This window comes from Cloeon dipterum, chromosome 3, assembly GCF_949628265.1.
Source record: "Cloeon dipterum chromosome 3, ieCloDipt1.1, whole genome shotgun sequence".
Lineage (NCBI taxonomy): Eukaryota > Metazoa > Arthropoda > Insecta > Ephemeroptera > Baetidae > Cloeon > Cloeon dipterum.
The window spans coordinates 7,190,476-7,216,325 of record NC_088788.1 but is presented as its reverse complement, the minus strand read 5'-3'; the positions used below and the strand labels follow the sequence as shown (position 1 = coordinate 7,216,325).

The following is a 25,850-nucleotide window of genomic DNA, read 5'->3' as shown; positions in this document are numbered from 1 at the left end:
TTTTCCCCACAGCTGATTATAAAAAAACGTTCAGCAGAATTTAAAACTCTTATCTAACACTGTCTTATTTAATTTAAATGCCAAATAACAAAATAAGGAAACTCCAAAAGGTGTTTCTTCTTTTAAATTATAAAATTACCTTAAATTATTTAATTTCTGTACAAGGAAAAAAATTGGCAAAAATCCAGCTGATTATTTAAGATAATTTAGCGCCTTTTCACACAAAAAAATCGACCAAAAAATGAGTAATTTTATTTATACCTGATGTGTTGTTGTCCTCCTTGCGGCGTTTGCGTCTGCTCTCGTCGTCGTCGGCGCCGTCGAGCAGGTCAGAGGCGCTCCTCTTCGGTGCCGCCTCCTTTTCAGCCGTGCCGCCGCCGTTTCCGTCCAGCTCCTTACGCGGGCTGGACGGCTGCTGCTGCGGCTGCTGCGACGGCGGCGGCGCATTGGCCGAGATGTTCTCGCTGTCCTTGTCCACGGCATCCAACGGACTGTTCGGCGCGCCGTCCTTGCTGCTCTTGAACTCGTAGATGTCCTCCGCCTTCTGGTCCATTATGCTGAATTGCAGCCTGAAAAGAGAAATAATGTGCTTAGTCAGAGGCGTGATTGGGGAAAGGGAAAATAGGGCCACGGAACGGAGCCAAAAGGGACACGGCTGACGCGATCGCCATTCTTTTGAAATCAGGGGAAATTAATTGGCACTAATAAGCGTGAACACAGTAATTTTTATTTAACAAAAATAAAGCTTTCGGAATCTTTGAAGTAAATGAGATCACAGCGATTCACACTCTGCTGGTTCGAAACTAACGCTGGATTTAAGACGAATTTTTACACAAAAAGCAAGTAGTGCGAATAAAAAACCTTGGGTGTTACATAATATTTATTTTTAAACCTGAACGTGAAAATGAAAGCTCTAATGGGGTCATTTATAGTTCAAAATTAATTCTGGATTTAAGAAAATGTCTATTTTTAAACCTTATTTTTAAATTTCCACCAGTTTTGAAATTAATATCACAATTTTAATTGCACCAGTGATTTATATTAACTCAATAAAAGCGATTATAGCATTTTGGGGTTGAGAAATTTCTATTACACTTCGAAATATCGCTTTGAAGGCGCTTGAAAAATAGAGCGTGGTAAAAAATTGAGTGAGAATCATAAAAAAGAAGCTTTCATTCAACAAGCAATTAAAAAGAGGTTGAATATTTGTGCTAAAATTAATTGGTATAGAAGCTAAACATTGCTGATCTTTTTTTAAAAAAGGAAAATAAAAAATGAGCTGGAAATAGTAATAAAAAAATTCTAAAAAAAATCGGCTAAATATAAGGTGCTAAAAATGTATATGTTAAATTTAATTGTGCTTGGTGATGGAAATTTTAGAAAATTCAATAAACATAATAGCTAATTATTTTAAAAATCAAGTAATTGCGAGATTTGAAAATGTGCCGTAGCTCAGGAACTCAGAAGTTTTATGGGCAAACCCCGTGCTTAACTAAGGCATTTTTTACTTTCCCTGAACGTGCATAGAGCAAACCACAAAGGTCAGACCTATCGATATTCAGGGTAACAATAATTTCAATTATTGCCGAAATTATTCCTTACACAAGAGAATTTCTCAATAAATTGACGGTGAAATAGTTTAAAAAGGAAATTCGTAAGATTTACTATTCATTTTTCTTGGGAAATTGTTTGTAACGTAAAAATATACTTCAATTTAAATCGGGTGAAGGTCCCGGAAGGATCAGAAAAATCCGGAAATGAAAATTGCAAAATTTGACCATAATCAAATTAGGTTCGAATAAAGGGGCTGCAGGTCCTTCCCCCATTCGCAAAAAATACGGTGCAAATAATTCCATCCTTGAATTAGCAAAATTAATGAAGAAAATAGAGATAATAAGTGGTCATAAGAGATGATGGGGGGTCAATGACTGGCGTCCGTCTGGCCTTGGTGTTAGGCGTTCCGCGGACGCACCTGGTTTCGTAGCTGGCCGCGTCCTTGGTCTGCAGGGAGCGCTTATCATCCCTGGACTTGACCTGGTGGAGGCGCAGGGTCACTCTGGGCGAGCCGCTCTTGTCAACTGCAACACGAGAAGCGAATTGTCACTCACTTAAATCCTTTCTCCGTTCCTGTGTGAGAGAGCAAGAGAGCCATTTTCTGCGGCTCCACGTCGGCGGCGGCTCCGCGGGGGGCCCGGGGGCCGTGTGCGGGGGCCGCCTCCTCCGTCGGGGGCCGCGGGCGGCGGTGCCGGACCTTAAAACGTCGACACACACACGCGGCGACTTCCGCTCGGCTCGCCGCACTGCCCGACCCGAACCGAAAACCAGCAGCTTTGCTCACTCTCACTTTGCCGTTCGTTTCGTTTCGCCTTTCGCCTCGACTTGCCTTTGTTCTGCGACGGTGTCCGCCGCATCTCACAGGCGGCGCCACCGGCGGCGGCCGAGCGCGGCACCGTTTGATTGTAGGAAGCGCGACGCGAGGTCGGCTGGTGATGACGGGTGGCGACACTCGTGGTTGCTGTCTCCGCTGCCCCCGGCGCCGCAATCGAAACGCAGCCAAATGGCCTCGCCGCCTCCTCCTCCTCCTCTTCTTCTTCCGCTTCGGGGCCGCTCTCCGCGGAGGCGGCAGCGGTCTCACCTGAAATCAGGAACCAAAAAAACACCCCAATTGTTAATTTTAATTTTTAAATTTCGCAAAATAAAAAAACTGGACTCTGATTTTCTTCTAATTTAAAGTGGAATGATACAGGGCAACGACTGAAAATTATTTAAATTGTTGGATGCCATAAACAATTTGTTCAACAATTTGTAATAGTAAAAAAGGACCACGTGCTACAATAAAAATTCAAATTTTGTCAATTTTCTCCAAAATGTACAGTGCTTGAACATATTTTCTTAGCATATTCCGATTCCTCTCGTCGAGATCTTTCCAACGGTGTGTGCCACTTACTGGGGAAACTCTTGGTTTTGAAATAAAATCGGATTTCAAGTAAGGAGACAGCCATTACCATTTGAAAAGCACGCTAACTTTCCAGCCAATTTTCTAAAAAAAATACACTGCTTCTTAGATCAATCCTAGGGGACGAGTTAATGCATTGGCAACAAGCATTTTCAGGCTTTTGCAATATCATTAAAAAATATTTCCAAATTCCAAAGATTGAAGTGTCCTTGTAGCGTCAAAATTGCGCAACATTCAACAACAAAACCAGAAGTGAAATATTCCATCTGCTTGATTAGGAGGAATTTAAAAATTACGCATTGAGAAAAATTACAGAATCAATGCAAGTCCGCAAACCTGGAAATCGAAATAACCGCCAGACGCCTAGCACAACACGTGGACTCACACTCAGACCACAGACTTGAATGGGGATATTTTCTAAGGGGACAAACAAGGCTCATTTCAACCCCCCTACCGATTGATTCTGTTTTTCCCTCTCTTCTGGAGCATTTCAATAGCGAGCTGCTACATGCGAGAAGAATTGAAGGAATGTATAAATGAGAGTTTTCCCCGGCCGGGTTGCTGAAAATAGTCAGTTTGTACCATGAAACAGCGAAAAACAACCCTGTATGCGCAATATGTGCTTCCTGGCCTTTTTCTCACCACAATAGCGAATTTGAGATGTTTAGCATTTTTATAAGACGAAAAAGGTGAAACATAAATTTATTTGTTGATCATTTTGGTTGTACGGAACAATTTTTTTTAGATTATTTTTAGCTCGATTTTAAGTCTATTTAATAAAATATTTTTGTTCGGCTGTGTAGACAAACCCTAAAGAATTCAGGGATTTTTCAAACCCTGAATATAATTTCATAAATCAATTCACCAGTTGCATAAACCCTAAGTGTTCGAAGTCGCCAACAGATGGCGCCACCGTAGACTTTCGATTTTAAGGCACTTCCGCTGCGATTTCAGACTCAATCTAGCTACTGTACATTCTTCAATTAATTTGCTAATTTTTGACGTGCTGAAAACCAAAATCGGTTCAGCCAATCGCCGTAGAATCGTGAAAAACTATTTTTTGAAATAAAAAAATCTTTTCCAACGTTTCTACGGCGAATGGCTGAACCGATTTTGGTTTTCAGCTCGTCAAAAAAAGCAAATTAATTAAAAAAAGCAAAATAGCAGGATTGAGTGTGAAATCGCAGCGGAAATGCCTTAAAACCGCTTTAATCAAAATTTTTAAGAAAGTCTGTGGTTGCGCCATCAGTTGGCGGCTTCAATAACTAAGGGTTTATGCAACTGGTCAATTAGAACAAGTAATGCAAATTATACGTCACAATATTAACCAAAACTTGCTTCTTTTCGCGCATTTTCACGTGACCGTTTTTTCGCGCCTTACTCCACCGGACGCCATATCTGCGCGTCGCGAGAATCTGGTCCCCGCTGCTATAAAGGACTTGCGTGTGGGATGATGAAATCTTTTTATAAATAAACGCTTGTCACACTCTTTTCACTGCTCTAAAATTCAGCCACAGCACAGTGGCTCAGAAATTATCAGATTTAAATTTTCAAACAGCAAAATTTAGTACAATTTCTGTCCAATTTTATTCATAAACTAGGTTTTCATGAAGATAATTTCGCCTTAAACTGCGCAAATTTATAATAGGTTGCAAAATATTCGCAAATAATTTAATAAGTCTGCATTTCAAAATTATCCTGTAATTTTCCTTGAGCCTTGACGGGAAAATCGTATGAAAATGTGGGTTTATTACGATTTGATAAAAATTGAGGTGATTCGACTCAAATGTATAATTATTTAGAAAACATGAATATTACAAGTAACGCTGCTGACAAGATTTCGTAACTCGTTTCTCCTTTGTTTGTTGGGCTCATTAATAAGTTTAATCGAGAACTCTCTGCAGCTAACCCTGACTGTTCTGCAGGGCCAAAACAGCTGCAAAATAAACTGATCTCTGCTTCAAATTTCACTCACAGCCACACCATTATTTCCTCGTTCTCGAATGTTAATAAACGATTATTTTTCATTTTCAGGGTCGAATGATATTTTTTCTTTTGGCTCTGACCACGTAGGCCAATCTAATTTTATTTTAAAGAGTCGACAACTAATAAAATAAATAACCATCTCAATAAATCTGGGTTAATGTAAAATAACCGGTCAATCTTATCTTTTAACTGTAAAATATATGTTTTCCACACTGAAGACTCGGCCAGTTCTTCATTTATTCAGTGCCAACCAACCAACCAACCAACCAACCAACCAACCAACCAACCAACCAACCAACCAACGAGTTTGAAAACACGACCGACACCTTCCGGTTGAAAGAGCTTACATTTCGGTGTCATCGTACCGGAATTTCCAAACGCAGCAAACTCTAAATTTTTGCGCCTGGTCGGGTGAAATTGTTGACTGAGCCAAGGTCACCGCTGGCACTGCTGCGTCGACTTGTTTGTGGATGCAAATCTATTTACGAAAGCGAGTATGTGCCGAGTTTCTCCACGCAAATTAAGCAAGGCTCGTGAAAGATGTAAATATAGCTGCGTGTAATTGTAAGAAGGAGAAGTGCGGGATGCGTGCATTCTCGCGGGTGCATCGCCCTGCCTTAAAGGAGGGTGCATGTAACATGCCGCCCTGAATCATGAATCACGCAGGGCGAAAAATAGCGGCCTGATGGAGGAGGAGTGGGAGCGAGCACCAGTTGCTGATAAATTATTGCCGCCGACAACGTATATTAATCACCCGACGCGAGATGTTTAATCAATAGGCCAACAAGTTTAAAGGAGGTCAGTGACACCACGGCAGCTCAGGATTTTTGTGCTATATTGTTGCAGGCACTATATAACAGATTATCCGCAGCGTTTGTTTATATTTTCACATGTGGCGGACTGGTGAATGGGAGGATTAAAGTTATTGAATAGGGCTCAGAGGTCGTTCTAATACTATTTTGTTCCCTAAAAAGGTACCTGGATTTCACCTGCCGTAAAATATGGTTGTTCACATGTGCAAAGCAAACACCATCTGCTTCAAGATTTATTTCCTCAAGAGCCAAGCGTTTATCAGATAAGCCGAAACTTTGTAAGAAAATCCGATATCAACTAATATGCTTGGTCCAAAATAAATAGATTTTAAGCACAGAGAGATTGCTACTAAATTCAATTGGCTCTTATCGCGGAAAAATCAACATGGGACCACTCCTTTAACAGGCCAAAATTGTTAAAAGAGTGTTATGGATTTTCTTGCGTGATTTTTACAAGCAAATGGAAAATTTTGTTCTACAACTAGGGAATTTAAACATATTAGACAAAATTTTCTTATCAGTTTAGGTATAACATACCACAACGTTCCGCGTCGCCAACGGGTATCAAAGTGAAATATATTTGTAATTTATTTATCTTGACATAAAAAACTGGCTATGAAAAGACCCAACCTGTTTATAATAAGCCAAAAACAGATGGTCTGAATGTGTAAACCTTTCTAAATAAAATCTACAATGAATTATTCTTTCTCCAAAATTTCTACAGCTTGAATTAACCATTTTATTTATTTATAAGGATGGTTAATTCACTAGAAAATTTGCAAATCGTTCATTTTCTGTTTTGGAGTTTCACTGTCTGGAACAGCCAAAACTACGCAGTGGCACGGTTTTAAAAGTTCCGTTTATGGAAACCGTAATATTTTTACTTTTTATGAGAAAAGTAGATTTCAATTCCGATTTCACCAATTATCTTAAAAAAATTTAAAGCACTTCCCCTATTTTTCATGACATGTTGCAATTCTCTTTGACGAAATCTATCCAAAAGAGTTTTCCAGATGTTAGGAACAACTCCCAGTCACGAAATTTAACATTATTCTGCTCGAAAGACATTTGAAAAAGGCACATAAACAAAACATTTACAGAGCTATCCGAGTAATTTTTGGATTTAACTGAATGAAAGAGTTTTCAGGGATGATTTTATTAGGAACAACGGGCTGAAGGACAAAAATGCTGCCCTGACCAAAAATTTCGCCCCCTGATAAAAATAGAGCCATGAGGAAAGTAGGGACCAGGAACAGGAAACAACTTTCCGTGCGCCTGAACCAACAATAAACCCACCTCATCCTGTTCTCTACTGTCCTCGACTCTAAAAACCCAAATTTCCGACCCTAAACACCGAAACGAAGACGGGGTTGGAAAAGTGCAGTCACGTGCGTGCAGCGCGGCACTCACTCAGATAATATAGACAAACAACGTCAACAAAGAAAGGGCACACTCGCACACACACACACACGTCTCATCAGCGAGCGAGTGAGTGTGTGTGAGTGTTGTGTGTGTTTGGTTCGTTGGAAGCTCACCCTTCGGAGTGACTCCGCCCACTGGGTGCACGCTGGCACCGGTAGTGTGAGAGAGAGAGAGAGAGAGAGAGTCTGGTCTGGTCGGCCGCTGCTGGTGTCTGCCTGATATACCACCACGACACGACACACACACTCTCCGCTTGCAGGCTATTCAGCCGACCGGCATCGAATGTTGCCAGCGCGGCTCGCCAGCGCCATAGCCCGTCGCCCGAGCCGAAAAACACGCTCGCAAGGCGCCGGTCCGGCTGGGCGGCGCCACCGAGGGCCAAGCACCAATCCGGACGGGCCCTGGCGCCGGTCTGATTGGTCTCCAGGACGGGCCACGCCCCCATGCGCGCTGCATGGCCGCGATGGCACTGCGCACGCGCAGCTCACGCGACCCGGCGGCCGCGGGATCGAAGCCTGGCGCTCTGGCATTGTACTGGCGACCGGTGAGAAAGAAGGTCGCGGGGGATGAATGACTCCGGGCCGACCTGTAGCTTTTTGCTCAATAAATGTGGTCCGCCCTGAGTGTAAGTTAAAGAGAGAAGGCCTGTCTCACGTGAGATCATGTCGCTTTTGGAGAAGTTGTCCATGGCAATGGTGAGACTGTGTTTGAAACTATGTTTTTTTCGGAAATTTCACCACCTTGGAGAGGAGATCGCAAATTTTAATAAATGAGACTGGACGTTCTTGAGATATGAAGCAAAATTTGTGTTGGGAGGTTCTAGACCAGAATTTCAGCGGTTTTTAGACCCCAGAATCAATTTCGAATTGTAGTAAAACCTAATTGAATCCAAATCCAATGTACAAATGACCAAATTTTAGCTCCATTTTTGGGGAATTTCCTTTTCCCTTCAAAATCTGGGAGTTTGAGATTAATTTCCTCTGAATAAAACCTGTTATAACCCGTCGGTCCACTCGTTTGGGGAATGAATGATTTTTTATTTTTTTTTTGGTGAGTGCTGCGGCAATTTCGAGCGTCTCTATATCCAATTTAAAACATGAGCCGATTTGAATTGCTAATCTGATGCAGTTTTGCCCCGCTGGAAGAAATGATAATTCATCACACGCTGAATACATGCATAAAAGAATTCAAAGAGCTGGTGTGTCGGCTGCATGCACATGAAATTTATTGGGCAATACCATCGATCGCTGCATTATACACATTATTTCGCTCAAGAGCCACTCTGAAATTGAATCGGCGGCACTCGAACCGCCTCTATTGTTTCTCCTCTGACGAGAGGAAAAGGAAAAATACAAGCCAACTTTGCTCTCAGACTAATTCGCGGAACGTAATTAAACTTTTGCGCCGAGAAGCATCAAGAGCCAACTCATCAATGATGAAAACGTGTTTTCTTTTTGTTGCATTATCACATTTCCCGAGTTGGAAATCAATCTAATTCGAGCTATAAAGAGAGATAACGTAATCACGCCACGTTAATTAAAATTCAAACTCCGCTCAGCGAGTCAAGGGGCTCTGAAGGTCAATTTTTGTTTGTGCTATTTTTCTAAGAGAGAATTTTTTAATCTGAGAGAACATTTTCCAGCCGTGAGCTTCACTTCGAGGGCGAGTTAGTAATTGTTACGTGGGCCACAAGCAAAGGTTGCTGCTCGGGTGCGCCAACATTTCATATTCGTAATGGGACATTATTTGTCACAGCAGCAGCAGCAGCAGCAGCACTGGCGCAATAATAATGGATATGGAAGCTGCGCAGTGCTCGAAATACGGAGCATCAAAGCAGCGGCTGTAGCGTCTCCTTTCTGTGCATGCAGTGCTCTCCGCGCCATATCAGAGAGCGCCAAGTATGTAATCGTGAAATTCAAAAGGAAATTTCTCCTCCGCGCCAAAAGCAGGAAGCGAAAGGAGAAAGAAAGAAAGAGCAATTCGTGAAACGCTTTTCTCGTTCTGAAAGCGACACGTGCACGTCTGTAAAAAGGACTGAGAAATAATTATTCCTGCAGAGCCGTGTGAATTTTTCTATTTTTGAACCGACCATTCAATTGGAATTGTGTTTATTTGCATATATCTTCGATAATACAACGTTGTAACTACATCTATTGCTGTTTGAACGTTCGAACATTTGCAAACATGTCCAAACAAGTACATACATAGATCACATAGTATTAAATATGAGTTTTGAGTTTTGAAATTCATTCATATTATGAAATTTGTTCCGGTACAAAAATGATTTGAGCTTTCTTTCGAACTCTTCTTGCTGTTCCAAATTACGAATCGCTACCCGAATTCGATTATACAAGTTTAGCATATACAACGGAAAATTGAAGAATTTTTCCCTGTTGCCAGTTTCGAAAATAAAGCAGTCTTTTTTTATTCATAAGGAAAAATCGAGATATGTCACCGCCGTGTTAGCAAAAAATTAATGCCGCTCCGCTAAAAGTCTAATTTTTTATATTCGAGTCCCGAAAACCGAGTGTGAAGTAATTAATCGTCCGGCTCCCGAAATAAACCAGCAGGAAAAACGTTGACAGTGAATTTTCGACGCGCCACATGCGGTTTGCTTATCTTGGCAATTTTAACATGCTGGAATTTCCTCACAAACACAGCAGTATTTTTGTTATCAGCGGTTTGGCGCAAATAAAGAGCTGTTTTCAAACAATAACTGGTGTTTTTGCGAGTAAACAAAAAAAGGGTCAAACCGTGTGTTCTTGCCGAGAGAGCGAGACAAAAAATAGAACTTAGTGGACTGAGTCATTATCGGCCGAGAGGAATTGTTTGCTGTCAACAATGCTGCTGAAAGAGATGTCATATATTGGATTTCCTGGGACCGAGAGGACAAAGCTTGAGAATTACTTAGCGAGTTGTTTGTTTTTGCGTCAATGAGGTCTCCTCTCTACACTCCGCGTCAACAATGCACATGCAGCAGCATTTGAATTAATTGAAAAAGAATCAAGTCGAATCGAGGAAATCACGATCTTGCACGGCTTGTCTGCATGTTTTTTGTTTTGCTTAATTCCGATTCCTCTCGTTACGATAAATATCCAACGGTGTGTGAATTCTCAGATAAGGTTCCCCACTGGCGCTTATCAAAAGGGAGTTTCGGAGCTGATTTTCTCAGAAATTTAAATGGAAACCTAGATTCCCAGTTTATTTTTTTAAAAATTAATTTATCATAATTTACAGATCCTTCAGTTTGACCATTTTTGATCACATTTCCTCGTTCGGCTATTTTTTCCCGGCAGTTCCAATCACAAAACTAGTTTTCCCTCGAATTCTGGTGGCAAAAAACCGCAATTTCCAGTCTGTTGTTTTTCCATCAAGGCTGGATGCAAACAAAAAGAGGCCCGAAAGGCTCAGCTGCACGCAGCAGTGCGGCGGTCGGTCTGAAAACGAATCATCGGCTGCGGGGCTGGCGGCCGACGTGAGTGAGCGAGCGATCAGCTTTAAGGCGGCCACCGCCGCGTATTATTATTGTCCCGGGCGCGAAACAAGCGCGGATAAAAAGACACGACGAATGAATAATTAGGTCTGCCTGCACATCGAGGCCTTGGAATGCATCAATCCATCGTGTCACGAGCGAAATAGAGTAGGCAAGTCGTGCAGTCATTGAATACTGCATCTGACCAGGGGGATGACGCACCCACACCCCCAGACATTTATCCAGAAGCGCACAAAGAAATTCCTTGGGCCATTGAAAGACAAGCTGCGCTTTTGTGCTGTCCTCGCATCTCCCGACCAGGCAGCAGATGGTTTCGATTCAAAACTCACAAATCGCCTGTGTATTTCTGAGAAGTGACAATATTGTCTATTCAGTCCATGCAATTCTGAAATACCTCCGTAGCTGGTTGCGTAATTCAAAGCTACACTGGGCAGCTTGATAATACCCTGGCCCTTGAACAACAATTTTTTTGTAATGTACCAATAAACTAGTTACATCCAGAATTGATTTGGAGTAGGTCCTGTATTTCACGGAGGCCTATTTATAACATGAGGTTTTCTCTAAATTTAAGGTCGAATTTGGAATTAGACCGGGATAAAAGCGTGGATCGCAGGGCAACAATTGAAAATTGTTTGAAGCAATTAGCCGTTGATCAATAAACAATTTGTTCTACAATTTGCAACAGTAAAAAAGGACCTTGCTAAAGTAAAAATTTCAAATTTCCTCCTAAATTTACAGTGCTTGTAGATCACATTTTTGGCAGATTTCGATTCCTCTCGTCAAGATCTGTTCAACAGCGCATGAAACCTTTTAGAGAATCTCTTTGTTCTTGTAAAATAGGATTTCAAATAAGGAGACAGCCCTCATCATTTGAAAAGCATGCTACTGGTACTGCAAAAACCTGGAAAATGCTTGTTGCTAATGCATAAAATCGTCCCTTAGGATTCAGTTAAAGCCTAAATTGACCTAAGAAGCAAAATAATTTAAAAAAATAAAAATTGGCAGGAAAGTTACCGTGCTTTTCAAATGGTGATGGCTGTCTCCTTACTTGAAATCCGATTTAATTTCAAAACCATGAGTTTCCCCAAAAAGTGGCATACCGTTGGACAGATCTCGACGAGAGGAATCGGAATAGGCCAAGAAAATATGTTCCAGCACTGTACATTTGGGAGAAAATTGGCAAAATTTGAATTTTTTTGTAGGTAGGTCCTTTTTTATGATTGCAAATTGTTAATCGATCAATTTAATTATGGCATCCAGCAACTCACTTAATTTTCAATTGTTGCCCTGTATTATTCCACTTTAAATAGTGTTTGTAGTCTACTCAGTGCATTCTTGGCGCAAGAATATTATACGTTTGACGAGTTGAAAACCGAAATTGGTTCGCCCAATCGCAGCAGAAACCTAAAAATAAATAGTTACTCTCGTTTCTACTGCGATTAGCTGCACCGATTTTGGTTTTCAGCACGTCAAGTCAAATCTTTCACCGCAGCAAGATTTAATCTGAAATCCTACTGCAAGAAACGGGAAATCGTATGTAATGAACACTAACGACTTTTCTAACTGGTTAATTAACCGATTTTCTTGAAAATGTTCCCGTACTATTCTCATCACTGTAACTTGTGAGGGAAATTTCTCCTCCGAGCAGAATTTGAAGCAGACCTTATACATAAAAAAGAAGTGTAGCAGTACTTTTTAAATCGCCACTGCAGAGTTTTTAACTGTTTATTCCATCAAGGGTAAAACTGAAGCTTCTTTCTGAAGCATTCTCCTTGGGGCAGTTTGAATGGCGTGACGTCTATTTATGCGTGCGTCGGTTGATTCGCATTCGCGCCGTCCGCGCTCATAGGAAACTCGCAATTTGCCACTGCCGCCGAGAGCCGAGCCGGTCGGTCGTCGTGTGCGTGTCTCTCGCTACTCCGGCAATGGGCGGCAACAAAGTGATCGACCTGCTGCCAGACCCAGTGACTCAATCGAAAAAGAAGACACGTGTTTGCTCTGCGAAAGCCGCGTCACGTCGAATTTCGCGACGAGCTGAAACAGTTGGGCGAAAATCGCGGGGTTGTAAGTGACACCCTGGCTGTTTTGACGGAATAATGCACCCGACAGATGCTCCCCTGCCGCAGCCTATTGTAAATAATAACATCCTGTTGCCGCACAAGGACGTTTTCCATGGCAGGAATAGAGCAATAACAACTACAAATCTATGGAGAGGACGATCTATTTTAGTTTCAGTTACGCAAAAGGTAGTTTTTAAGTTGAGATTGGGACCTTGAACGAAGTTAAGGACTAATGAGCTTGGATTATTTTGAAAGCAAACTGATATTTAAGCAGATAAATTCAGGGGGAAATTTATTTTCCTGTAATAGAATTGTTGAAAAATCCAGGAAAGTCGTTTTATTTCGCAAGAATGGCAATTTTTCGTCACAAGCCAGTTATTTTGGGCGTAGTCTGGCTAGAAGATTCGAAATCAGCCACAAAAACATGACCAAGAAGGTCGGTTTCCGAGAAAATCGTGATGGTCTGATTTTTTAACAGTCATTTGGTCCTGCACTCGGCAGTAATTTATTAAAATTTGTTATTCTTGTCCGCAGAAATTCAAATAAGCATTTTAAATATGTTCTCTTAGATCCGATTGGCTGTTGGCTCCCCACTCCTTGACTTTAAAACGGGTGGGGAGCCAATCAGAGGGCTTTCCTGTTGGAAAATTGGCTTAATCTGATTTTGTAATTTTCCTAGGTCTTGTTTAATTTCTGTTATAGCATAATGGGCGGTATATCCTAAGTTAAAAAAGACCTTTTCGTGAGACATGAATCAACACCGTCTTCGATCGCAAGAAAAATGGCTCTGGCGCACATTAGCCTACTTCTCACGAAATATTTTATCCTTCTTTGTTCCGGGCAGCGACACACAATCGCGATTTTCCATCGCTGGCGTGAGTTGCATCACGCCGCGCAGCTGGGATGCAGCTTGTTATTTCGTCACCCGTCATTTCGGCCGGCTGTTTTATTTACTGAATTTCCCGGGCCGACGCGAATTTCCCTCAGGTATCGCTCGCTCACTCGCAATAAATAATGGAAATATTTTCCGTTCCAACGGCAGAGGCGGCGGCACCGGCGAGACGCGCTATCCAGATCGGAATTTTCGATTTGCATGCCGACACGCAGATTCCTCGGTAAGAAGAGAGAGAAAGAGAAAAAAGACGAATATTGTTGCAATAATTGCGGCCGGATTCCTGGCCAGATTAGCAACAATGAGATTGGAATCGGGCGGCAGATAAGTCGCTTCTGCGACGGATTGAATGGAGTTTTAACACATACGCAGTTTTTCTCATTCGCTCTCAGTCGCGCGGTGATGAAATCAGCTCGGCCGTGCCAGCCAGAATACATTATTTTCTCTCTCTCTCTGCTCGGCTTGGCTGTGCAGCGACAAGAAAAGCAGCGAGTTGGCAATCATCCGCGCTGAATGCCAGAGAGAAGAGAAGGGAATCTGCTTATCGCAATATTTTGTTTGCGACGCACTGCTCCACTCAATTGCCCAAAAGCGTACTTTGAACTGGCAGAGTTCGAACAAAAACACGTGTACATTTATCTTTATATCCAGTTGTGTAAAAAAATTAAATAAAAATAACCCAAAATAAACGAAATAAATTGCAGAGTTTATAGTTGCAATTTCGCTGGGGGTGTGGTTTCTAGCAAATTTTCCGCATTTTGTAGATAATCATCATGAAATCGGCTTAACGATGGAAAATAATTGAAAATTTAGTGCACTAATCGGATAAAACTGGCTCTAAAATTCAAGATTGAAGGCTAAACATCACAAGTGTCTCATAAAATCAGTTCAGCGGCATAAAATAATTGATTTAAGACAGAATTTCCTGCTCTTACGATTTAATTGAATTGAGCTACCCAAGAAAATGCGATATACATATACTTCAATTATTTATCGTCGCTACTGCGAGGTATTGAGTTTACTGCAGTGCAACAATTTATTTCTTTCAGTGCGTCATCCCGGCGGTGGTCGTCATTGCTGTGATTAGCTTGATCTATTTTCCGTTACCGAGCTGCGTATGCAAATGCGACCGGATCACCTCAATCTGGAAGAAATCCCCGTTTAATTGCTCAATTTCGGCCGGGCTCTTTCCGTTCGGCAACCAGACTTGCGGCGCAACACAAAAAAATCAATTAGCTCTCATTCCGATTGGCAACAGCGGTGGGGCCTCGCTCAGCGAAACAGCTCCAATAACGGCTTTGAGCACGCCGGAATGAATGTGTCTCGTCTGGTCTTAAAATTGAGCTCGTTTTTTGTCGGTGTTTGAAATTTGGAGCAGATAAGAGTCGTGTTTCGACCGGAATAACGCTGATTTAATTTCATTTGAAAAATAAAATTCATGGTTTTAATTAAAATAAAAAATAATGCCTTTATAATTGTTGTAACAGCACAAATGATGTAAATTGAAAAATGAGAACCATTCCAGTCCTTTTATTCAGAGAAAATTAATTTCCAACGTTTAAAATCCAACACGAGCAAAAAAAAGTTATTTTTTTATCTCTGAATCGAGAGGTTGATGAGAATTTCACGTCACAAAAAACGTTTTTATACTGCTCTGATAAGATAATTAAAATAGCAGGGTCCGCGAATAGAACAAACACGTGCTCTTTTGTGCTGAAACGACGGTAATTGCTGTCGCGGTTAGCAGGGGCATTTGCATTTGGTTCGGCTGCAAAATTGTTTATTAATTACGTGAAGCACGAGACGCGAGGGGAAAGTAATTAGGCGGTGCTAATGGCAGGAAACGCGACGCGATGAGTTGCTAAATCCACACGTTTCGGATTTTATTTTATCCAAACGAGCATGAAGCAGGCGCTTGGAAATATTTTTATGTGCGAGAGCGAGAGAAGATGCTAATGGAAGTGACTTGACCCTGAAAAGGCTTAATCCTTGGATGAAGGTCAAGAACCCCAATCTTAAGTTGGAATGTGCGGTCATCTTCACCATTTTCAGTCGAGAAACTACTAGCTAGCAATAACAAATAATTTAAAAGTAATTGAAAGACAGGGCCAAATCGGGCAGTTATTTCTCTAGCAAGCCGTTAGACGTGTCGTTTAATAAGTAAAATACGTAAAACCAGGCTGTCCAAGAAGAAGTGCGAGCTGGTTTTTAAGAAGGATTTTTTTCTTATGACGTAATCTTTTTTTAAAATTGAACAAATCAGCATTTTCTTTGGCAACAAAATTTAATTTGAAGGTGGATTGAGGAAAATATAAAATAAATTTGTTTTTTATCTCGAAGTTTAAAAAGTCGTTTTCAATTTCTAGAAATTACGAAAAAAATGTGCCGTAGCTCAGGAACTCAGAAGTTTTATGGACAAACCCCGTGCTTAACTACGGCTATTTTCACTTTCCCTGAACGTGCATAGAGCATACCACAAAGGTCAGACCTATCGATATTCAGGGTGAGTTAAAAAATAATTTCAGACGCAGGAAATTGAATAAAAATTGAACAATTAATCTGGCGGAGGTTAATGAACGTAAAGGTCAAATTTCAACATTGTTCTGCTGCTAACCTTGCAGCAAATTACCCTTTTTGTTACCCTTTTTTAACCCTCTTCAATTTTTTCCGGACCATAAAAACAATTTCCCAAACAAACAGCTTTTCGAAAATTCTCCTTAGCCTTGAACTGTAAAAAAGACAAGAAATTCCTTTTGACAAAAAGGTTGAGTTTCAATGAAGAAGCCCTATGCTGCAGGCGGGAATGAAAATAATATAAAACTGCCGTTAAGAGCAAGCAGCCGTGCGCGCATTGTCTTTTTCCGCCAGCAGGGAATCGTTCGCTAGCTATTCGGCGCGCGCTTTGTGTTTCTGACCCAAATTTTTTCGGGCGGAAAAAAAGAGTGCGAGTGAGTGAGAGACACACACACACACACACACACACACACACACACGTGTTAACTGACCTTCGGAAGGCGTCTGCTGGTGGGTGGAGGCGGGCCGCGGCGTCGTGGGCGGCTGCAGCGAGTGCTCGATGAAGAGGTAGGCCAACTCGGCGACCTGCGGACCGTTGATGTCTCTAGGCGCGACGCCGTGCGTGTTCGTCAGGTGCGGGTCGGCGCCGTGCTGCAGCAGCAGCTCCACCAACTGTGTGTCATCAACAGGAGCCGCAATTAGCACCGAGATTACGCCGTGCATTTCCCTGTCTGCCTGCCTGCCTGGCTGCCCCACGGCCCAACGCGCAATTAAATGTGTGTCGGCGCGAGTGCTCGACCAGAAATCGCTATATAACTGCATTTTTCTTGTTCTAACCTGATCAATGAATGGCTATTTTCTTTGTATTGGTGGCTTGAAATAAAATTATTACCGAGGGGTAATTTAATTTAATTTTTCAAATTTCAAAGAAGAGGTTTGGACAAAACATCTCAATCATAATAAAAAATTAAGGCCTAAAATATTTGGGCGTATGCAATTTTTTAAAAAGGGCCTCTCGAGGTTTCATGGTACTAGAAAATTTAATTTTTGTTCCAAAAGAAGCCCAATTAGACAGCCTTCAACTTGGAAATTCAAATAATACATTTGTAATTTTTCAAATTTGAGTTATTTTTATTTTTTGTTTACCTCAAAAGACTAATTTTTTGGGGTTTGAGATAAAATGTTGCCTTAAAACATGCCTGGAGAATTTCAGGATGGCGAAACTCATAATTTTTCAGATAAATACAGATAAAATTTTATTTGAGTTGCTAAATAGTGAGAAAAATACCATCAGAACAGGTTAGAAAGCCAACCCTGGCGTCAGGGTAGCCCTCAAGCGATCGATATAATTAAATTAACATGTGTGTGGCCACATTACCGATGCCGGCGGGCTCTGTATTGGTTCGATTTGCAAGATCTGCACACAGTTGGTGAAGAGCTTTCAGAAAATGACAATTTGACCCTTTGGAAATCACCAGGGCGATCAGGTTTCTCGAGATATTCACATTTTTTAACGCCGAAAGGTTCCAAAACCGGACACTTTACTAAAATTGCTAATTGGAGGCAGCAGAAAACTTCATACAAATTTTTAAAAAAGGAAAAATTGTCAACATCTTTGGAAAACATTTAAAAAATAATATTTATTTTTGACATGGAGCAACTTAAAATGTATTTTGAGAAATAACAAGCTTGTTACGAATAAAACCACTTTTCAAAGCTGGAGTTTTAAATCCAGCGCTTCAGGCGACCACTAAAAAGCAGCCTAAAAGAGGAAGGGGATTTTAAATTCCCATAACTGAGGACAGAAATGAATTTTTCCATTTTCAGTATCCACGAAAGCAGAATGACTGGCGGTCAAAAATGCATTTAACGTTTTTTTTTATTATTCAATAAAATCCGCAGTCTAATTTTAAGGCTCCTCTTCGTCGTTTTTTACAAAAAATATCCCCTTCTTTCTTGAAGAAAATGTTTGTAAACCAATAGCATAAACTTCCTCTGCTCTGAATAATAAAATTCTCTCCTTCATAAACAGCAGGAAACTTTAGAAAAATATTTTTGCACGCAGCGTGTTCTTTGAGTTGAAAAATCATGTAAATGTCGAACGACGACAGAGAGCGCACACACTACAAAGTTGTGCAAAACGATCGCTATCGCAAATTGAGCAAACAGGCTGGGAATGTGAGCTGCTGAACGAGCTTCGGAAGGTGGGGAAGGAAAAAGTGCACGTATGTATTCATTGAACTGCATTCAGAGTTGTTGTCGTATATATCGCGCGCGGGTATGGTGCCGCCGCCGAGCGCGCGCTTTGAATCAAATCTGGAGCGAGATAGCCTTGCGATTGACGCATATATGCATGCATACATTTTATTCAGAGGCGCGTGTGTTCAGTGTACGAGGGGCTGGCTGCTGCCGGCCGGCGTGAAAAGTGCACCTGTACAAAAGAAAAAGAGAGCAGCTGCACTAACTCGCTCGTTTCGTGCAGGTGAGGGAGTCTCTCCTCTCACGCGGGCAATGCTCACTTTACTGCCTCCTTTTTATTTTTACTATTCGTCAGATGGAAAATCTGACACCGATTGGCACGCTGTTTTGCTCCGGCGCCGAGCCGAGAAACATATAATAAGGAGAGAAGAAAGCACAAACAAATTGGAGTGGAGTTTACCTACGCCCGCCGCCTTTTGACGAGAGCAGCGGCTACGGCGGCGGCTTCTGCTCCGCGCTGCCGCCGCCGGCGCAATCATTTCGGCGTGTGCTTGCGAAAACGATTCCTTTTTTTTACTGTTTAGCACTTTGCTCAAACGCGCCTCTTGCAAAAAATAGCACCACCAGCAAGCTGGGCATTCTTCCGAAACACGCACCCGTGCCGTCGACCCGATGGAAAATTAATTAACGTGCGGCAAACAATCAGGATAAATAAGGAAAAAACCAAAACTCGTTAAAATCGAGGCCTTTGTAAACACGAAAAATTGCTCGTTGAAATTTTCGTAACTGTTTTGGGAGCGTAATTAGTCTAAACAAGGAAAGTTCCGTCGATATCCCTGGATATCCGAAAAAAAACGCGTTCAAATGAGATATATTTTGCCTATGCCAGGATGGTATAATTCAGTTTGTAGGGAATTTAATTAATTCAAAAACAAAATTTTTTTCTTTGGCGTTTAGCGATAATTACAGAGCTCTGAAGGAAGTTAGGAAAGTGATTGAAAGTTTATATTGAACCCAGTTGGTCATTAATTTTGATGAAGTATTTTTTATTGGATCGATATGAAACTTTTCTTCTGAAATGTCCAATATTAACCAAAAACATTTCAGCAGTTGCAATACATTTTTGGCGAAAATGTCAAAATGTGGAATATTATTTTTCTTTTGAATGGCTTAAATTGCAAAATCGGTTACACTAAGCGTAAAAATATAATCAAAATCGACATCCTGAGGTTCGATTACACATAAATAGACACGAAGCTCGCTTTTCAGAGACAATATCAAACGTTTTCCTCGAAAAGTCACCCCGCGGTGAAATTAGCTTGTAATTTAGAGATGGAAACGGTCAAATTTGGTTTCATTTGACAAAGTTAGAAGTTTAGAAGACTTAAAACCGAGCAAAATAATGGTTTTCGTGAAAACAAAATGTTGTTTTTTGAGACATCAAGTCGAAACCTCTTCCTTGCCTCGGCAATTTCGATCACAGCCCTTTGTCAAAACTGAAAATGCAATTTCACAAACTTGTTTTCTTCATTTACGTCACACTACTTTCCGTCTAAATAAGTTGATTATGCGTCGTCTAGCGCGTTTGTTTGCACTAATGAAGCAGACAAGCGCGACATGATATTGATTTTGAGCGCAGCGACGCGAGTGTAAACAAGTGTGATCTCTCAATAAGGACTAGCTAGGCAGCCGGCAAATTCAGCGAGTATATAAACGGCGCGAGGCTTACTTTAATTTTTCGCTCGCTCGCGAAATAACACGTCCGCGTTGCTACACAGAGAGCAGAGAGCAGACAGAGCATCTTTCGAGAGGTGCTAGCTGATACGCCGCTCGCGCAAACACGAGGGTTAAAAGGGTAATCTCCGACGTGAATATTCGCTCTCTCTCTATACTCGTGTGTGAGTGTGAGTATCCTCCTCGTCGCAAGAGAGAGAGAGAGAGGCTAATTCGCACGAAACGAAACGGCGACCCCCGCCATGCACCTCCGCATTTTAGCGTGAAAACATGCGAACTAACACGTGTTGTTTTTTAATTAAACAGAATAAAATAGAATACACATTGGAATCCAAAAGCAGACTGTCTTAAAGGTCAAAGGCCCCTGAATTGAAAGATTGACGCCACAGGGGATTAAATTTTTTACATATCCGCAATAATTTTTCTAAAATAAACATTTTCAACCAAAAGTATCGATCTAAAAAAATAAATTCGAACCTTGATGTGTCCGTTCCTGGTTGCGTCGTGCAGGGGAGTTTCGTCGTCGAGGCCGCGGGCGTTGATGTCCGCATTGGCGTTGATCAGGCACCTGGCCACCTCCAAATGTCCGTGGTTGCAGGCCTCGTGCAGCGGCGTCCAACCTGCCAACAAAAATAACAAAAGCGTTGAGCGACATGGCCAAGAACAACAAGTAAACTGGCTTTGCAAAGCACCAAAGATTGAAAGAACAAGTGATAAAAGTACTGAGTAGACACGAAATTGAATTGTTTACTATAGGACACATTTTCAGATATACAAAGTTCTGTGGTGATATTTCTTTCCCTTCAGAAACTGTTCCTGATGTCCCTCCTCTGCTAAAACGCCATTTTGTATCGCCAGAACATTTTTGGACAACTTAATCAAAGAAGCTCCATACAATCCAACATGGCGTCGTTTGTAAAGCTGACGCCATGTTGGAAAATATTTATATACGTAGTTGAAAACAACAGCAATGAATGCTCTATAACACAAAAAATGCTTTGATGAATTACAGATCCGTTTCTACTGAGGCATTTTCAAAGCACGAAGCGTGGTCAATTTTCTGGACTTTCCTCATACGCGGCTATTTACGTCGCTCGTTTAATTGAAAAGCCATTTCATCGACAGAGCCCTGCTGCTTTTGTGTTTGTGGAATATCGGAAAATGCTCTATCTGGGCTGCGAGTTAAATCGTCATCAGCGACATTCCGTTCGAGAGGATGATTAATTGGGCATATTGCATTTCATCTTTTTCCACGAACTGAAAGAGTCTATTTATGAAACGTTGCTGCATTAGTAATTCGTGGAATGAAACACTGTATTAATGTGATTTCATTTAAAAAAAACCTTCATCCTTTTCTAAATAAAATCACATCATCCCGTAGAGAGTATAAGTACAAGCGAGAGAAAATGTGTCCGTAGTCGGGGCCACTCCACGCACGCACGTCACCGACAAAAAGTTGAATAATTATTCGACGAGATGCAAAGAACGACCCTGTACACGGCAGACGCAATAATTTTGCTTCGCATGAATCGAACATCGTGCATTTCGAAAGCGCGGCCGAGAGTCAATTGTTTTGTTTTGCTGCCGCCCGACTGTATCTCATCTACATCCGAGATTCAAATCGTCGAAACTTTGACCCGCGCCGTGATAAGCAACTGCGCGTTTATTCTCTGTCGCACGTCAGCCTGAGAGTCAAGGAAAACAGTGTTATCTGCCCGACTGTTTCATAACTTAACCCAAAGTTTATTATTTACTGTTCAAATTCTGAAATTGACAGTTTAAAAAGCAATTTTCATTGATTTACCTTTAAAGCTTGACTTCATTTGGAATGATTTGATGATATTAATTTAAAGGGGGCTTTTTACTTGCCATCTTTGCTCAAAACGTTGACGCATGAAAAACATTGATTTTCCTGGGGGCCTTTTGAAGTTTGCAGTGAATCACGAATGGCAAATAACAATTTTTTCACTAGAGCCAGAAGCATTTCTAATTAGCAGGGACGGTATCATCTCCTCTTCAATTATAATTAATGAGTTGAATCGCAGTTTCGCAATAATATAATTACCATCATTGTTGCAGCTCTCGCGCACAGACAAAGTCTCAAGGTCGTTAAAATTCCCGAATAAAATTCTTCCATTGTTTCTGTTTTGAGGATTGCAAAAGAACTGCAGCTGTTTGTGCGAAATTGGACCGCGTCCAGAATCGATTGCAGCCGTTTTCCGATAATTATCGCTCGCTTTCCCGCTCGCAACCAACGAGACCAATTAGTCCGCATTGCTACGGCGGCAAAATTTTACGGCATTTTATGGATTTTGGTGCCGGCACGGATCTCGTTCGACATGCAATGACTCAATTTCGCGTGAGTACAATCGGGGTAACTCTTTTTTACGATAAATTCCGTCATGCATGTAACCACCGGACAATTTTAAGAGAGCTTTTCTAGTTCCGGGAAGTTAATAACGATACAGACGGACAGGTCAAAAGGCTCATAGGGATTGATGAATGAGAGAAGAAACTTTTCATTAGGATCATATCTGAGGGACGGCTTCTCGGAATCCGGAGCTGGCCCCGCTGTATTTCGAAAAGCGAGTGAGTGACTCGGGTTTCTTCAGGCCGGCCAGCAGCTTTTTGTGTGGAGCAGAAAGACGAGTTTGTCTTATGCCTGTTTGTTTATCTCTGCTTCCATCCCGAAGCGAACCTAGCCGGCCTGCCGGCCGGCATGCTGCACCATGGCAACCGACGAGAGAGCAACGCCGCGTGTTTGTCTTCCAGATGCAGGCAGGCAGACTTTCGCAAAAATCGAACGCAATAATTCACCAGACGACGCTTAATTGGGATTCTTTTTATGTTGCTCAGGAAGTTTTGCAGGAAATGGCAATTTTTTGATGCACAAAGTTTCGCCATCAAACAGCCGAGCCGGTCGTTTCTTCATCTCTGGTTAACTGCACTTTCTTGCATCTCTAGTTACAAATGTCTGTTCTAGAAGTAATAGAGTCATGCACAAGTGAAAAAATAAACTAAAATGAAGTTAACTCTCAAGACGCTTAACTTGGATTGGAATGACACAGTGCAACAATTGAAAATTATTTGAATTGTTGGATGCCACAAACAATTGATCGATAAACAATTCGTTCAACAATTTGTAATTGTAAAAAATGACCACGTGCTACAATAAAAATTCAAATTTTGCCAATTTTCTATAAAATGTACAGTGCTTGAACATATTTTCTCGGCATATTCCGATATTCCGATTCCTCTCGTCGAAATCTGTCCAACGGTGTATGCCACTTATTGGGGAAACTCTTGGGTTTAAAATTAAATCGGATTTCAAGTAAGAAGACAGCCATTACCATTTGAAAAGCACGGCAACTTTCCAGCCAAAATCCTAAAGGATGAGTTTATGCATTGGCAACAAGCATTTTCCAGGCTTTTGAAGTATCATTCCTCTTTTATTGTTGCAAAAGTTGCTGGATTGATACAGGGGAACAATTGAAGACTATTTTTAAGAAACCTTTAAGCCCCGGTGAGTCCTTATTGTTTGTCACACATATTTCATTTTAAGCTAAAAAAAGTTGAGGTCTCTACTTTAAATCTTATTTTGTTTCGCAACAAAGAGTGTCCCCAAAAGTGTCATACAGGAAGATATCTCTAAATCTGTCAAGAAAATACAGTCCACGCCGTAAATTTCACAAATACAAGGTCCCCTGTTGTTAACTGGACATTGTAGAGACTAAAATATGATCAAAAAATGCTTGTTGCAACCATCAACTCTCGCAATTTTCAATTGTTACACTTTTGACAATAGTTTCGACAACAATGTAATTTTAATAGTTAAGCTTCAAGAGAAAAAAGCAGCCAAAAAAGATTTACAACACCCTATAACCTAAAATGCAACTTTCTCTTGAAGCAAAAGGGATAATTTTCTTTAAAGCGAAGGGTAACTCGAAGGATTCGCAGCCCGAGGCCTTTAGGAACGCGACACAAAAGGCCTAACAGTTTTTTATTCAGTCTGGCGCTGGAATACAGGAACTGGAAACGATCCTAATTTTCTCCGGTCCATTATGTTTGAACCACTTGTGTGACACGGCTTTTGTCCCACTTAACTTGAAAGAGCCTGTTTACGTTTTCCACGGGCAGCAAATAATTTGTTTGTGCCGCGCGCGTTTTCCCAGCAGCCAGCAGACAAAATACGGTATCGTCTGCCGCGCGCGTCGCCGCAGCCAGCAGCGAGTGGGGTGCCGCTTTTTATTGTGCGAGTCTCCTTCGCTATTGTTGAATGCAAATTTGACCCGCATTGAACCCCCGATATTTCTGGCACCATTGCAGGATAGGAGGCTTTCGCGGGCCGGCGTGGTTGCCACGTCGCCGCTCTCGCACTCTCGCGCTATCGATTCCACACACTCGCAACTCATATTATATTATATCAGACAGCCAGCCAGCATTGCTTGCACTTTTTTGCTGCTTCTCTCTGCTCTTGTGCGTGCGATTGAAGCTTTCAAAGTTTATAAACGAACGAGGCTCGAAAACAGTCCTTGTTTTCGCCTAATGCGCAGTTAGTGTGTCGCTTTATGACGCCCTGCTGCTTTACATTTTAATTACGCCCCCTGGATCTGCTTCGGAAATAACTTGTACCAGCAGAGGGAATTCGGAGAAATTCTAAATTTAGGAAAGAGAAGCAAGTTAAAGTGGAATGATACTGATAATTATTTGAATTGTTGAATGCCACAAACAATTGATCGATAAACAATTTGTTCAACAATTAGCAATAATAAAAAAGGATCTTCCTACAGTTCAATTCAAATTTTGCCAATTTTCTCCAAAATGTACAGTGCTTGAACATATTTTCTTGGCATATTCCGATTCCTCTCGTCGAGATCTGTCCAACGGTGTATGCCACTTATTGGGGAAACTCTTGGTTTCGAAATTAAATTGGATTTCAAGTAAGGAGACAGCAATTACCATTTGAACAGCACGGTAACTTTCCAGCCAATTTTCTCAAAAAATTACATGGCCTCTTAAGTCAATTAAAGGCTTTAACTGAATCCTAAGGGGCGAGGTTATGCATTGGCAACAAGCATTTTCCAGGCTTTTCTTATTTAAAAGTTTGATCAACGGAAAAATACTTGCCAACAATCGAAAATTATTTGAACTGCAGCAGCAGTCGATTGTTTTAGCAGTGATTGCTTGTAGCCTCCGACAAAGGGTTGAATAATTAAAACTTTTACATCAATTATAGAGCGATTTTTGCAAATGACAAAAATGCCAAGGCGAACTCAAATCAAAAGAGAACTTTGCTTGACGAAAGATAAAATTTTTGCAATAATATAAAGAGCTTGTTGGCATATTTTAATTTCTCTCGTCGAGATTTATTCAACAAATATGCCACTTTCCGGAAAACTCTTTGTTTTGAAATGAAATGTTTCTGGTAGTTTAATTTTGGCTTGTACTCACTCCCAAGAACATGTTTAAAAATCCGCAACAAGGTTTTTTGGGGTTTTGCGGCAGCATTCCTATTTCAGGATTCTGTAATAAAAGGGGTGAGGAGCCAACAGCAAATCTTTAGTATTTTTCCAGGTTTTTAATTTAAACTTTTATGTTATAGGAAAGAAAAATCAATAAATTTAAGGGAACAATTAGCTGAAAACTGAGTAACAATCAAAATATGGCCAATAACCAATAGAAACTCTAAAGTTAGATCATGTTTTAGGGGATGATTTTTTTCGTATCTGTCCTAAAATGAGTAGCTTGATATGAAAATTTCGCTCTTCGTTTAAATTGAAAT

At 41.1% G+C, this 25,850-nt stretch overlaps 1 protein-coding gene across 5 annotated transcripts in view; it reads right to left on the bottom strand.

Moving 5' to 3' along the window:
* The window catches only part of LOC135941273 (ankyrin repeat domain-containing protein 11), a 64,191-nt gene that overhangs the window by 4,388 nt on the left and 33,953 nt on the right, over nucleotides 1-25,850 (bottom strand). For 3 of the 5 annotated variants that reach the window (XM_065486636.1, XM_065486635.1, XM_065486637.1), the window contains 5 exons: nucleotides 20,546-20,688; nucleotides 16,627-16,807; nucleotides 2,384-2,635; nucleotides 1,973-2,078; nucleotides 262-569 (listed from right to left, as the gene is read on the bottom strand). In XM_065486636.1, the coding sequence (XP_065342708.1) occupies nucleotides 262-569; nucleotides 1,973-2,078; nucleotides 2,384-2,635; nucleotides 16,627-16,807; nucleotides 20,546-20,688 (990 nt within the window). The remainder of the gene's footprint in view (nucleotides 1-261; nucleotides 570-1,972; nucleotides 2,079-2,383; nucleotides 2,636-16,626; nucleotides 16,808-20,545; nucleotides 20,689-25,850) is intronic. The other 2 variants (XM_065486638.1, XM_065486639.1) reach the window with 1 other exon arrangement.